The sequence below is a fragment of the Siniperca chuatsi genome, linkage group LG14, assembly GCF_020085105.1.
Source record: "Siniperca chuatsi isolate FFG_IHB_CAS linkage group LG14, ASM2008510v1, whole genome shotgun sequence".
Lineage (NCBI taxonomy): Eukaryota > Metazoa > Chordata > Actinopteri > Centrarchiformes > Sinipercidae > Siniperca > Siniperca chuatsi.
This window is the reverse complement of record NC_058055.1, coordinates 11,577,407-11,591,894: the sequence shown is the minus strand read 5'-3', so window position 1 is coordinate 11,591,894 and position 14,488 is coordinate 11,577,407. Positions and strand designations below refer to the sequence as shown.

At 38.1% G+C, this 14,488-nt stretch overlaps 1 protein-coding gene across 2 annotated transcripts in view; it reads left to right on the top strand.

The window, feature by feature from the left end:
* The window catches only part of klhl13 (kelch-like family member 13), a 39,242-nt gene that overhangs the window by 21,149 nt on the left and 3,605 nt on the right, over positions 1 to 14,488 (top strand). For both annotated transcript variants that reach the window (XM_044222653.1, XM_044222652.1), the window contains 5 exons: positions 1,276 to 1,417; positions 3,341 to 3,473; positions 4,603 to 4,799; positions 5,903 to 6,698; positions 10,232 to 10,345. In XM_044222653.1, the coding sequence (XP_044078588.1) occupies positions 1,276 to 1,417; positions 3,341 to 3,473; positions 4,603 to 4,799; positions 5,903 to 6,698; positions 10,232 to 10,345 (1,382 nt within the window). The remainder of the gene's footprint in view (positions 1 to 1,275; positions 1,418 to 3,340; positions 3,474 to 4,602; positions 4,800 to 5,902; positions 6,699 to 10,231; positions 10,346 to 14,488) is intronic.

The window sequence follows — 14,488 nt, the reverse complement described above, 5'->3', positions numbered from 1 at the left end:
CAACTGGAAATGTGTGTATGTATGTCAAATGTGGCACTACACTAAAGGTCAGGGTCTCACTAAAATACCAGGATTCATTCTGTGGGCACAATATCCACATCAAATTTCATGGAAATCCAGCAAATAGTGTTTGACCTGGCAGTGGCACTATATTAAAGGTCAGGGGGTCACAGATATCATTGGGAATGGTCATCTTCAGAGGACCATGAATATTGCCAATTGCCAAATTTCAAGATACCAGTTGTTGACATGTCTTGCTTTGGACCAAACCGTTGAACGGACAGACTGACACATATATATATATATATATATATATATATATATATATATATATATATATATATATATATATATATATATATATATATATATATATATATATATATATATATATATATATATATATATATATATATATATATATATATATATATATATATATATATATTAATATAATGTGTGTGTGTGTTGCTTGAAGTTTGTCCATTTATACAACGAAGGAATTCAGTTGGGTATTAGTGGTTCTAAATAAATTAATACTCTTAGGATTTCACAACACATTTTCATTTTTTTAGAAAAAGGTTAAAATTTGTGTGCTTCATCAGCTTAGAATTAGTTTGCATACACATGCATATCGGCACAACATAACTGCTTATATAAAGCAGTTACTATAGCTTTATTGAGTGTTACCTTGGGTATTTCACAATTTACAACCTAAGCGTTTGACATTTAAATGATCATAGATAACAGTCACATTCATTACTGATATTATGGAGAAGAATGTCTTGCAGCTAATGTTATCTATCCTGAACTCCTGTTTCCAAGATGTTACTTAATACATATATCTCAGGGAATTGCTTAGATATTATGTGCATTTCTTTTTTTTTTTTCTTTTTTTTACTAGGAAAACTTTGCATTATCAGAATAGATGGAGCTTTACAAAATCAAATCTGGAAGCAACTAATTGTATTTAAGACCACTGAGTGGCCTTAGTAGAGCAGGAGTTGAGGTCTTTGCCCAAAGGCACTTTGGGAAGGGAGGAGTATGCCTTTGTCTCTTCCCTTACCACAATTTCCCCAACTGTATCAGGCTCGCAGACCTGCAACTTTTAGGTGACAATTTGTTTAACAATTAGGCTACCACCACCCAATATGTCCTTAAGTAGTGTCACTTTGAAAACTTCTCTGTCCTACTTTCCATAAGCTAAAATTAGATGGAAACACGTGTTTTTGCTACCCTTTTGAAGTAAAAACTTCTTTCCTTTTTTCCTAATAGATCCCTCGTGGAGGACGACGACGCTCACATGAAAGTTGCTCTGGGCTATGGTGATATGGGCATCTCTGCTCACCTACAGGCATCAAAGACAGGAAACACTCGATTTTTCACAAGCAACACACACAGCTCAGTGGTTCTTCAGGTGAGAGTTCAGCGACGATGTTATGTTACGAAGAAGTGAATGTTTAGTTAATATCATCATCTGATAATAATGGTTACATTTTTCCTTACTGTTCCTTTAGAGAACCTGTGAATAATCTATGTTGTATATCCATGAAATAATGCTGATTGCAGGCTGGCGAGACAGTGATTCAGATTTCTTATCATAACTTTTGAAATGTGATGAAGCTCTATCCAAATGAATCTATGCCTACTACAAGACTGGAAAACTGGAAAATTTGTCCTTATTGAATTTCTTTGCAGTTTAAAAACCCTCCACACTGCAAAATGCAAACCACATCAAAGAGCTCATGTCATGAATTACAGGATACAGTTTAATAGCTTAAATAATGTTCCAATGATTAACCAAAAGCACTTGGGATTTGGTGACTGTGTAATTGCACATTCTGTATTATATAAATCGATACATAACAAAAAATGTGGGAATCGGCATAAGGAATTAAGGAACTTTTTTTTTTTTTTTTTGTTTTTTAAAGAAGTTATGGATTTCAGTTTATATAGCAAGATATTATTTATGTTTTAATATAGTTAAAGCATACATTTCCAATCTGCACTCGGTGGCTGCTTAAGCATGTCATCATAGGTTTGTATAAAGTTAAGATCAACCTAAAGTTGTTGTAGTGGGTGCTGGCATAGCCCTGTTTGCTGCTGCCATTGCAATGGCTGCCTTCATCACCAGCTCTCATTGAAAATTATTGGCTGTTGGCTGCTTTTTCTGCACATTAATCTTTTGGTGTCAGAGCACAGTGAGGGAATGATAAGGATTTTTCTAGGTGATCTGATCTTACACCTGTAGCCACAGTTAGTTAGTAGACTGTCTTAGTCTCAGCTGGTGCATTTGGAAGCAACCCACTTGACACTCGCCCATTGATTATTACGTTGTAGTATGTTAATAGCATGCCTTGTATGTTTTCTTGCTTGCATGCCATTAGTGCTATCTGTTATGACTGGCTTGTAAGCCATGGCAAATAATGGGAATGCGTTTAACTTTAACCATTTCCCCCATTTAATGTAAAAAGCATAAGATGTCAATGAAATCAGGTGTGCCAATAAGCGAGTACATGTATGAAGAATGTGGTGTGAGTACAGTGTGTTTGAGTAAAAGACTTCAGACCGCATGTGTAGGCTGCCTTAGATACGCAGCAGCCAAGTGATTAAACAGTAGATGCAAAATATGACTCTCCAAAGAGTCACTGCAGTTTGACTACATCATGTAAGTGAACAGTGCAGCCTTTCAAGTCACTAATAACCTTATTGATTAAAATATAAGGATGGGATTGTTTGTATTAAATATCAACAATTTCCCTGAAGAGATTTAAAAAGAAAAGAGATGTGAATTAATCTGTAGCCATACAGTCTGATACAGTGCAGCTAATGCCTGCATGCTGTACAAGTCCCTGCTATGTTACTATTCCTACAAGGGGACAATAAACTGTAGTTGTAGCTCCAAACGTCGAATTCTGAACCAGTTACGTGCAAGACTTTCAAGCAAACAAGCAGGCCACAATCAGTCAGACAGCCCAAGTAGACCAGAGGGCCGTCACAAACCATTTCGTGTCCCTGAGCTCACATCTGACAGGCCGTGGCTGAACAGTTTTTTGTTTTGTTCGTTTTTTGTTTTTTTCTTACTGAAACATTGGCGTTCAAATTTGTGATTGGACAAGAAATACAGTTAAGCTCAAATACAGTGGCTGAGAGAGATTTGTTTGTGTTATTGTCTGTGACCTTATTGACAAGAGTTAGCAGAATCACATGGTCTTCTTAGTCTGGCCTGCCAAGGTCCACTTCTCTGCAATAAAACCACTGCACAGTTCGGGTCCACAAAACTTGGCTCATTAATGCTCATCTCTCACATGCAACTCTCACCTTTCTCCTCTTCTCTTAGGGATTTGACCAGCTGAGGATAGAAGGTTTACTATGTGACGTCACACTGGTGGCTGGGGACGGCGATGAAGCTTTCCCTGTACACCGTGCCATGATGGCCTCCTCCTCCGACTATTTCAAAGCCATGTTCACAGGTGGGTCGACAAAGCCTGACCAGAGCATCTGCTCAACAATGGGTTAGCCATTTTACTGATACCAGTTACACTTTTGTTGTGTGGGATGTGCTTCTTGTTGCTATGGTACACGCATTTGATTGCTTTAACACAGTCGCAGTCATGTTACTGTGATTTTGCCTCCTGAAAAATGACTCAAATTGACCTTGTCCCCACATCCCTCCAGTATTGTGTGTATATTCATAAAAATTTCCATGTTATAAAGCCTGGTCATTGTTATGCATTCATGTTCATGGTCATTCGTACCCTGTTTCATCTCCTTGGTGAACAGCATGCAGAGGTAGAAGAACCTTAGAAGAGTACATTTAAATACACACAGTGTATGAAGTGTATTTTCCAGAATAGCAGATGTAAACTGTAACTGTAAAAATGTACCTCATTTTTAGATGCAGCAAACATTTTAAACTGAAGACAATTTTAATGTACCAGGATTTATATGGCTTTTTTTTTAGTTATACCCAAGGAAAACTCGTAACTGTTAGTAAAAGGTATTTATATTTCATGACTAGAGCTTTGATTAGTAATTTAGCACCCCATTTATAAGCATTACATAGTATATAATGAGCAATGTAAGGGAATTTTGATTTTGGGGTTACTTTGGGTCTCATATCACGAGAAGTGAAAAGTAAGTTTGGAGATTTGGCATTTAAAGTATATGATGAAGATGAAGAAGGTTCTGCATTGAGAACAGGAGAAGAGCTTGTTAAAGTAGGAGTAAGGGGAAACTGTACTTAGAGTGAGGGATAGCTCATTAGTGATAAGGGAGCTGTGTGAGCATAGATGCTGAGCAATGGGATTCTCTTTAAGACCTTCAATCCTTTCTCTGAACATAAGTCCTTTGACACTGAAAACATTTCATTGACATTTACACATAATGGCATATGCATCTAAATGCAACAGTGCATTTTTTATTTTCAATTTAATTGAATTTGTTCAGCTATGTAAGCTTTATTCTTCATGTCCTTTTTTTTTTTTTTTAAATAAAATGGATGTGGCTGCTCACCGATCTGTCAGTCAAATGAGATTATGTATGAGTTGAACCACGTGTAAGCATCTACTTTTTCTTATCCCCTACTCCCTCCTCATGCAGGTGGAATGAAAGAACAGGATTTAATGTGCATCAAGCTTCATGGAGTTAACCGAATAGGCCTGAAGAAGATCATTGACTTTATCTACACAGCCAAGTTGTCACTCAACATGGAGAATCTGCAAGACACACTCGAGGCAGCCAGTTTCTTACAAATCCTTCCTGTGCTGGACTTCTGCAAGGTTTTTCTTATATCTGGGGTAAGGACGCACACAAGCCTCAGTAGCCATCACCAATTGTAAATTTGCTGTTGAACATGTTCAAAGTCATTGGCTGAAATAAATGGATATTAGGATTTCAAAAATAAAAGCTGTGGTTTATTCTAATAATTTTTATCCCAACATATTTAGATTTAAACTGCTCTAGAGGTCCTGCGGGAATGTCTTTGGGTTAGGGGAGGAGGCAGGCACATACATTAAAGCACATTTCAAGAAAGATTGTGTTTGTGCGGTCTGTTTTCTCTTGTTAATTATTAAGTAGAAATGGGCAGTCAGAAGAAATAATGTTTCATAATAATTTCAGCTCTTATTAAATCTTCATTTGGTTTTGCCTGCTGCCTTACAGCCAAATGTGAATTGTGGTTAGCAAAAACTGAATAGCTATTCAATAAATGACTGTAAGGACTAGTCTCAGGCGATAAAGAAGAGAGCTATGTTAAGGCGGACAAATTCTGGTAGGCCACACTTACATTAGATCAACCTGCTGATGACTAGTGACCAGTTGCTCCAGGTTCACGTTCTGTCTCACAAGGCTGGCTATGTAAAAATCAGATAATGAAAGAGCAGTTTCAGGTTTTCAGTGCACTTATTCAGCTAACTTGATAATTCTGCTTGGTGAGAAAGGCACAAGGTAAAACATTAAAGATACTATAATAGAAAATAGCAGTCAGTGTGTATAAACATTTTTAGAAAAAAATATATAAAATGGGCAGAATTATCCATATGAATGTATATGGACTTTTGTGTGTTCAGAAGGTATGAGCTTGTTTTTACTTATGATAACACTGCTAAAATGTAACTAAAACTCATTTGTGTGGATGCAAATTAGGGCTGCAACCAGCGATTGCTTTCATTGTTGATTTAATGATTTTTTTTTAATGTATAATTCCTTGAGCCCATATTGACATCTTTAAAATTTCTTATGTATCTAAAAACTAAAAGGTTTACAGTGATAGCATCTCTCAGTGCTAAATCACTGATATTTTGTAATCAGAAATCATTTAAGGAGATACGTTCAGTCCAGTCATTCATGTTGTAAGTCTTTGTTGCAGCTTTCCAAGATTTTCATTCCTTCTTCCCTGCAGGTTTCTCTTGACAACTGTGTTGAGGTGGGGCGCATTGCCAACACGTATAACCTCACAGAGGTGGACAAATATGTCAACAACTTTATCCTAAAGAACTTCCCCTCACTGCTCGGCACAGGAGAGTTTGTCAAGCTACCATTTGAACGGTTGGCTTTTGTACTGTCCAGCAACAGCTTGAAACACTGCACTGAGTTGGACCTGTTCAAGGCTGCTTGCCGCTGGCTACGCTACGAAGATGGCCGTATGGACTATGCCCCAAAGCTCATGAAGAACATTCGCTTTCCCCTTATGAACCCACAGGAGCTCATCAATCATGTGCAGACAGTGGACTTTATGCGCACGGACAACACCTGTGTCAACCTTCTCCTGGAGGCTAGCAACTACCAAATGATGCCCTACATGCAGCCAGTTATGCAGTCAGAACGGACAGCCATCCGCTCAGACAGTGCCCACCTGGTCACCCTGGGTGGTGTCCTGCGCCAGCAGCTAGTTGTGAGTAAGGAGCTGCGTCTTTTTGATGAGAAGGCTCATGAGTGGAAGGCGCTGGCACCCATGGATGCACCCCGCTACCAACACGGCATTGCAGTCATCGGCAACTTTCTCTATGTGGTGGGTGGCCAAAGCAATTATGACACCAAAGGCAAGACAGCAGTGGACACCGTGTTCCGGTACGACCCTCGCTACAACAAGTGGATGCAAGTGGCATGCCTTAATGAGAAACGCACCTTCTTCCACCTCAGTGCACTCAAGGGACACCTCTATGCTGTCGGTGGAAGGAACGCTGCCGGGGAGCTTGGTGAGTTTATTTCCCTGATTGTTTGTTTTATCTTTCCTTTTAAGCAACAACAGAAGCCTTTAATTAATATTGTATGAGATTGTACACTTAAATATCAAGTAGCAGCACGAGAGACTGTGCAGTTTAATAAGGCTTCAAGCATACTGACGCTGGTAATCAAGTGTTGTGCCTACACATCATTTGCTGTTTCAACATGTCGCGTGCATAATCTCTGTGTAATTTAATAGAATTTAGAGGATGTGCACATTATCCTGAACACCTTTGCAATCTAATGTAATACGGTGTAGTCCCTCATTCGTCCAGGAGTGTTCTATCGTAGAAAAGGTTTCAGTCATAGTCATCTGGACACTGTTTTCAGAATCAAGACGTTTCGGCTCCCATCCGGAAGTCATTCTCAATTGAGAATGACTTTCGGATGGGATAATCTAATGTAATCAAATATAGAAGCATTTCAACACATGCAGAATCCTTTATTACGTTTAATGTTCAATTTCAGTTGTCATTATGTCAGAGAAGTGTTGTTTCGTCATTCATGAGGCTGTATTTTTGTGTGGTGTTGTTTTGGGTTTCATTATATTAAGTTTTGATATTTTTTCACCTTATGATATAGTGCAATCTAATACAACAAAACCACCTTGAGTATTTCTCAAGTTGAACACTTTACTGATACAGGCTCAACAAATATGTAAGATTAAAGTCCTCACAATGTCTGTATTTGTTACAGCGCTGTATCAGATAACATTGAATTGTAGGTCCTGAGACACAGCTGAAGCTGGGACACAAACGGTACTGGCAGAGAGGATTAAGTGAAAAGTTGTACACAGTTTGTCAGTGAAATTTTTAGTGGTTTGTAAAGGAGTCATATCAGATCATCTTTAGTCAGTAATCTGATGCTTTTCATAGTTTAAACATTATTTTGTCATATTAGGACTCTCAATTCACCCCTCTGGTAAATACACTTCAATGAACTCATATAGTTTAGTTGTTGATGCTGAGTAACCAATCTGGAATCTCTGCACCCGTAACTGAGGACCACAGAGAGGTGCCACCCAATACTTAAATTCAGCTCTGTAACTGCAGCGGAGAGAGAGAGAGAGAGAGGCCACTGTGTGAGCAGTCTTCTCTTCTGGGTTATAATTAGACCAAAGGACACAGCCCCAGTTCACTCTGTCTACACAACGGCCTTTTTCTGCTTTACGTTCCACTGCCCTTTCACTGCATGTGGTTTAGCCTTGATGTTTTTCTGGATGTGCCCAGCCCCTGCATTTGTTTACTCTGGGTAGGTCATACGGGTGTGGTTTTATTGTTACATCTGAAATGCCCAGATTATAAAAAAAAAAAAAGCTTAACAACGTCAAGACGGATATTTACAGGAAGAAGCTTTCAATATTAACTGGTGTACTTTGCTAACTTTAGTTTTTGTTACCTCATGAGGCTCCGTTCCCCATTAGGATTTTAAAATGATGAAAATGTATTTTGGAACAAACTGATGTGATTGAAAGACATATGGGTCTCATATTTAGATTTTGGGGTGGGGTAGTCAGTATGTACTTTAATATACTGTAGGTTTGTCAAACAAATCACTCTATTTTGCCTTATTATAAGACCTTCTATAGGTCTTTAAAAAAGTAATTACAACATTGTTTACCGCAGTCACACCAATGATAGAAAAAACATTTTCTTACAGTGTCACATGATCATTTGACAGTTATTCAAAATAGTTGATTTTATAAATTATATTCTTGCACAGTAGCAGCATATTTTTTAATGTCAAAGGAAAGCTGCACTTAGGAATGTGTAAACTTGCTTTTAATGGTCTTTTAGACTTAAATAGGCTCTTTTTATGACCTGCTCTACAGAAGCAAAATGTACAGGTCAGCAAAGATCTCCTGGTCAGTGGTTTTTGGCTTGCAGCCCTTTCAAACAAAGTGATATCTAAAGCAAAAATTTCAGTTTAAAAAAAAAAAAACAGAATTTTTTGTTGCAAAATGTTGTTCTTCTTTCCTATCCTATCTTATCCTGGGACCAGTCACAATCCAGAGATCATTTACAGCATCTTTCAATCCCATTACGGGGTCCTGACCCCCATGTTGGGAACCAGTGCTCTAGGTCAGAGAAGTATGCCACATAGTAACTATTACCAGATGTCACCAGCTGCCAGTTTGACCCTTAGAGTACTTCATTAAGATTTGGTGAACAACCTGCAGGGATTTGATTTGTGCTAATTAGGAATGTGACCTTTTCAGCTGATCATAGGAAAATCTGATAGTAGAGTAAAGAAGCCATTTTTCAAATTTACTGAAGGTATCGGGATCAGCATCTGGTCTCTGTCGGTAAATTAGCAATATTCAGAGTTTAACCGCATATCAGCTTATACTTTATTTATTAAAAGATTTTTAATAATGATGCATTCCTTTTTCAGTCCGACCCGGCTCTGCATTCATATAATTATAACTATTGTCTTCTAATATGTCTGTACTACTTCCACTGAGGGGCTGCAAGATTTTGTGCAGTGCTCAAGGTCACTTTGATGATAGTTGTTGAGCAAGCAGAGTAAGGTATTCACTCATTTTCCCCGCTGAGATTTCCCCAGCTGGCCCAGGGATGGCTCACACTCTTTTTATGGTCCTGAGCTTACTGCTGTATTTTGGAACCATTATTTATTTATTTATTTATTTATTTATTTATTTTTGGTCAATATTTCAAGTCATTGATTTAACCAAAGCCTTTAAAAAAAAAAAGTACAATTTTATTCTTGGTGTTCAGCTGAGAACCGCCGTTAATCAGTTCAGAAACTACTTTTTCCATTAGCTGCACTCTGTGAAAACAAAATATTTTGTGCAATATCTCCACCGTGACATGAAAAAATACAGTACCTCTTTATCCTCTTATATGCATTGCAAATTAGACTTCCTCAGCTGGGAAGATAACAAGAAAATAACTTATCTATGGCCCATGATGCTCTTGTAAAATGTACACTTGTTTGACGATGGTGTTTGATACAAAGTCTAAAAAGTGAAAAGCACACACTCTTGTTCTTTCTAATCTTAAATTATAACACTTCATCGAAGGTCACATCTTCAAGGTGAAGATGCCTAAGTGTACATCACTCCTGCAGGTCGTCCAACTGGCTCTGCGCTCCAATCATAACCCTTTTCCAAGCACATAATGAGCCCACAAGTTGATGAACCATGGCTGCTTGTTAAGGGGTTGCTCAGCCACCAGTCACTCACCTATGAGCATCACTCATGAATCCCAGTGTCCCCATTCTGGTTTCTCACAGACTTTGTAGAACCACCCTTAGGGGCCTTAAGATAAAGGATCTTACAATCTCCATATTTCCTGTGCAGTCAGTGCATTCAGTGCCGGTGGGGTTGTGGGGATGTGTACTCTGTATTTAAATCCGTGTTTTAGCTCCCACGCTGAGACCCTCCAAGGCCTCATTTGCTGCTGTTTGTCCTCCTTAGTTGTGTCTTGACCTACTTTCTACTAATACGATCTTTTTTTTTTTTTTCTTCATCTTTTTCTTCAAGCTACTGTGGAATGCTACAACCCAAGGACAAATGAATGGACATATGTTGCCAAAATGAATGAGCCACATTATGGCCATGCTGGGACGGTGTATGGTGGTTATATGTATATTTCAGGTAAGTGGCTCCAGGGAGCTTAAGTAAGTTCATTTGCAATCAGCCCAAATAAAGAGGAATATGTACTGTTGTGTGAACGTGTGGTGAGTTTAAAAACTAATTTCCTGTCTTGCAGTCATAATTGGAATGGATTTCAGTGCATTGTGATTTCCAATTAGATAATTTTTTTTCTTCCCAAGCATTTCACGGCAGTAAACAGCTGATTACATCTTATAACATTCAAGTTACCTCATCTGATACCTTTCCTCAAAGACTGCCATGAGTCATCGAGAGAGAGATGAAATCTTTCAAGATTCATGCATTATGGGGCTACAGGGGGAGTGGGATCACAATAGTAAAACACAATTTAGTATTATTAAAGTGATTGAAAACTCAAAAACTAGAATGTATTATATGTACTCTGTCAAAAAATCTGAATACCGAATTCAAGGTACAATGAGTCAGTAACAAGATTTCTAACAGTATGCTAATTCTAGGTACTTGTGTCTTTTGAACTTGCTACAGCATATAAAAAAAGTGTCTTTTACAAATCACTCCTCACACACTTGATTCATCTATGCTGAGCATGCAGGTGAAGCTAGTTAAAGTTTGCAAGGGTTCAGTGCGTAGGCCACAGGGTGGACACTGAGAGTGGGCCTTTGGGCACTTAATACTTGCTCTTTAGGTATCACCTCAATACTTGTTATCTTCATAGGATTGAAAACAAATCCTGCGTTATGGAGATGAGCCCTAGTTTCTCAGTGTGACTAATCCAGAGCGGTGCTACAAAGGAAGGGGAGGGGAGGAGTGGAAGGGAAATTGGGAAGGATGAAGTAGAGGACTGAAGCCTGTGTAGGAGGTGTAACACAGAAGAGCTTGTGTTAATCCCTCCTGGCCGTGGGTACTGTCATCGTTGTACAACACATGAACATAAACAGTGTTCATAAACATGAAAAAATGGCATCACTGGAGGTTTCCAGCAGTGTAGATTTTTTTCTATATAATTTTTTGGCAAAACAGAGGTAGGGAAGGCAGGGAAAAGGAAATGAGTTTATTGTCTTCCAGTTAATTTCTATAAAATACACTAGTCAGTGTTTTGTACAGATCCCAGTTCAAATCAGCTCATCATCATTTGATCAATTCTAGAAATTGAACCAGTGGTGTTAGATCAAGTGAAAATCTGTTTGAGTTGTGAAGCAATTACAAAGTCAGAATTTCAACCAATGCATTTGTGTGTCCATGAACTATTTAAAGAGGTGGTGCAGTATATTGGTATTGGAGATAGCATTAGTCTCTACAGCCTTGGTGAATTAACATACATTAACATTAACAACATTAACATCTTTGCACTAGTCACATACTGTACAAGCTGGGAGGCTTTGGCAAATGAAAATATAATATTGAAAACCTCCTTAGCAGTAGTATTAAGCATATTTACAAGGTAAGGTGCTGACCAGCATGCATGCTGTTTTATTAGATACACTCTGTGATTTTAATTACTGTGCACACAACCAGTGAATTTAATTTCATAATCCACAGATCTCATTATTCCCGCAATTGCAGTTATCTTTATTTTTGAGTTCCACACACTAAATCCCACAGTGTTGATTTTGAAAAGAATTTTAAATTTAGTTTTAGTCGCTTACTGAAAATTGTAATTGGTTTAAAGTCACATTTTAGCATTTTTGTTTTGTTTTAGTCATAATTTAGACAGTTGCATGATACTGTAATGGATTTTGCTGAGGGATATTTCTCCTGAGAAGTAAGCATACCTTGAACTATGTGTTTAGTCATCTAGGCTGAGATGTGTTACTGACTTACCGTACTTCTTTCATATCAAATTAAAAAGGAATGCGTAAAGGTGTTAGAAAAAGTGCAATACAATCATATTTCCTTCACAGGTTGTATTTTTTTTCTGCATATATCTACAACACAACAATCCTTTATGGCGTGTGCAGAACAACCTCATCCAACATTATTGATGTTACAGATGTTATAGTAATCAAATTAACGGCCTGTGAAGGGCCCCTCTCTCACTGTGCCGTGTGATGAATTATCAGAAAGGTCACAGCCTTCTGGTGCTTTATGGAGGGTTTGTACGGTAACGCTCAGGTGAGCGCCTCCAGGATAATGTTCATTCCCTGACAAAACAGACTTTTTATATATTACTGAGGTCTTCTGCTAAATTCTGCGTCATGTTTCACTCAGTAAAACTCTGATTTAATAAATCTGCATCGTTAAGGTAGATGAGCATTATCTGGGAAACATCACGTTTATTCACTTTACATGGAGCTAAAATGAATGCTGAATTATGTTAAATGTTCACCGAATGAGTTAGTGTCTGAGTCGTAAGAAATCATAAGTGATATTTAAAAGAGTAGATGTTTACCGTTTGCTCAGCCCTGTTAAATTTAACAATATGTTAATGGAGCAGGCAAGCTAATCGTTAACTTGCCCTGAATCCACAAAGAACTAACATTAAATTTTGTCCTAAAAGGGAATTTATAATATGAATCAATCAACATACATAATCAATATTTACATTACCAGACAATGGGATGGTGTGTCTTCAGGTGTCTTTTGAAATTGGTTGTGTTTTTACAAGGCAGGGAGAATTTGTATTTGCACTTGCAGATAAATGATTGGTTAAAAAGGAAAACAACAAATGCTTTGAGATGGCTACTGTGATCTAACTTAGGTTGTCCGAAGAGCCAAGTATTTCATCTTGTCTTTACTTGTCAGGGAATAATCAACAGAGATTTCGCTGGAATTTTTCTGCACAACACATTAGACTGCTGAATTGAAGTGCTGAGTTGTCACTGTGTGCATGTATGTGAAAACATTAACAGTGCATGTAGCCCCTTTGTTTTCATATTAACTCACTCTGACTTACTGGGAACAGGCCAGAAACTATTAACTGACTTCATACATGATTACTATCATTGTTTATATAAACAAAAAGCAAAAGGCATTTAATTAGTTAGTATTTTACTTGGCAAGCAAAAGAACTGGGGCATATTTTGGACCACACAGACCACATGATTTGGCAAGCCTAATGTTAGAGTGGAGCGAAGATGAAAGACACGTTTTCGCCTTTTAAAATAAATAAACTGAAATGATGAATAAAATAATAGTTGTGGACTGAGCTAAACTGCTGGTAGCCAGTTGTTTTTCAATCTTTTTGCCTCAGGCTGTACTCTGCAGTACATGGTATTTATTGCACACCCTTTTTGATATTGTAATGGATTCCTTTTGTGTTGGTTTCATGTACTCAATCGCAGGCCAATAGCCTGATACATTTCACTAACACAATGACACAATGTCGTGCTTTGCACCTGCAGCAACAATGTGTTAAAATGAACATTTGCGTGTTACAGGATACAGATGGTCAAGCAGTTTTGTGAATACAGCTGTGGGTTATAACACATGGGGGGAAAAAAACATGCATAATGGCTCACATGAAAACTGTAGTGCTTTTAATGCAAAAGGTACAGGTAAACGAGTATTACCCATTTGAGCAATTTTGTTGCACTGAGGCCCTGCTGTAGCGCCCACAGTCTCTGGGGTTACAGTCTGCTGTGCAAGGTGACCCATGCTGAAGTGCAGTTCTGTGTCCGTCTGTCACAGCAGATCAGGTCACATTCTCCGGCTGTGCTGCTGTGCTGTCTGAAGGTATTCTGTCAGATGGATGAAGCTGACAAATGCACTCAGCCCACAGACCATCACAGCTCAAGTGGCGTGGCAGAGTTCAGACATGAGTACTGAACCAGCACAGAGCCACACTGCACCGTTTTACCTGAGAGATTAAGATCTGTGTGAAGACCCTGTGGTCTCACAATTCAGATTACATTACTTTCTTCTTTACTGAGTCATCTACAACAAAATCACTGTACTCACTGAGTAATTTAGACTTAGATGTCCTGACAGCAGACAGACTTGTAAACTAGAGGTGTTGTGGTTATTTTAAATATATTTTGCAATGATTTGTGGTGATTATAGCTTAATTATAGCTAACTATAGTTGCAGGATTTTTGAGACTGATACTGATATCGATATTTGGGAGTCCCTTAGATTTAATTCTTTTTTTTTTTTATTATTGTGACTAAGATACATACTGAGAAGGACATTTCACAGTTGAAAAAATAAACTTGTCAGTGCTCTCTG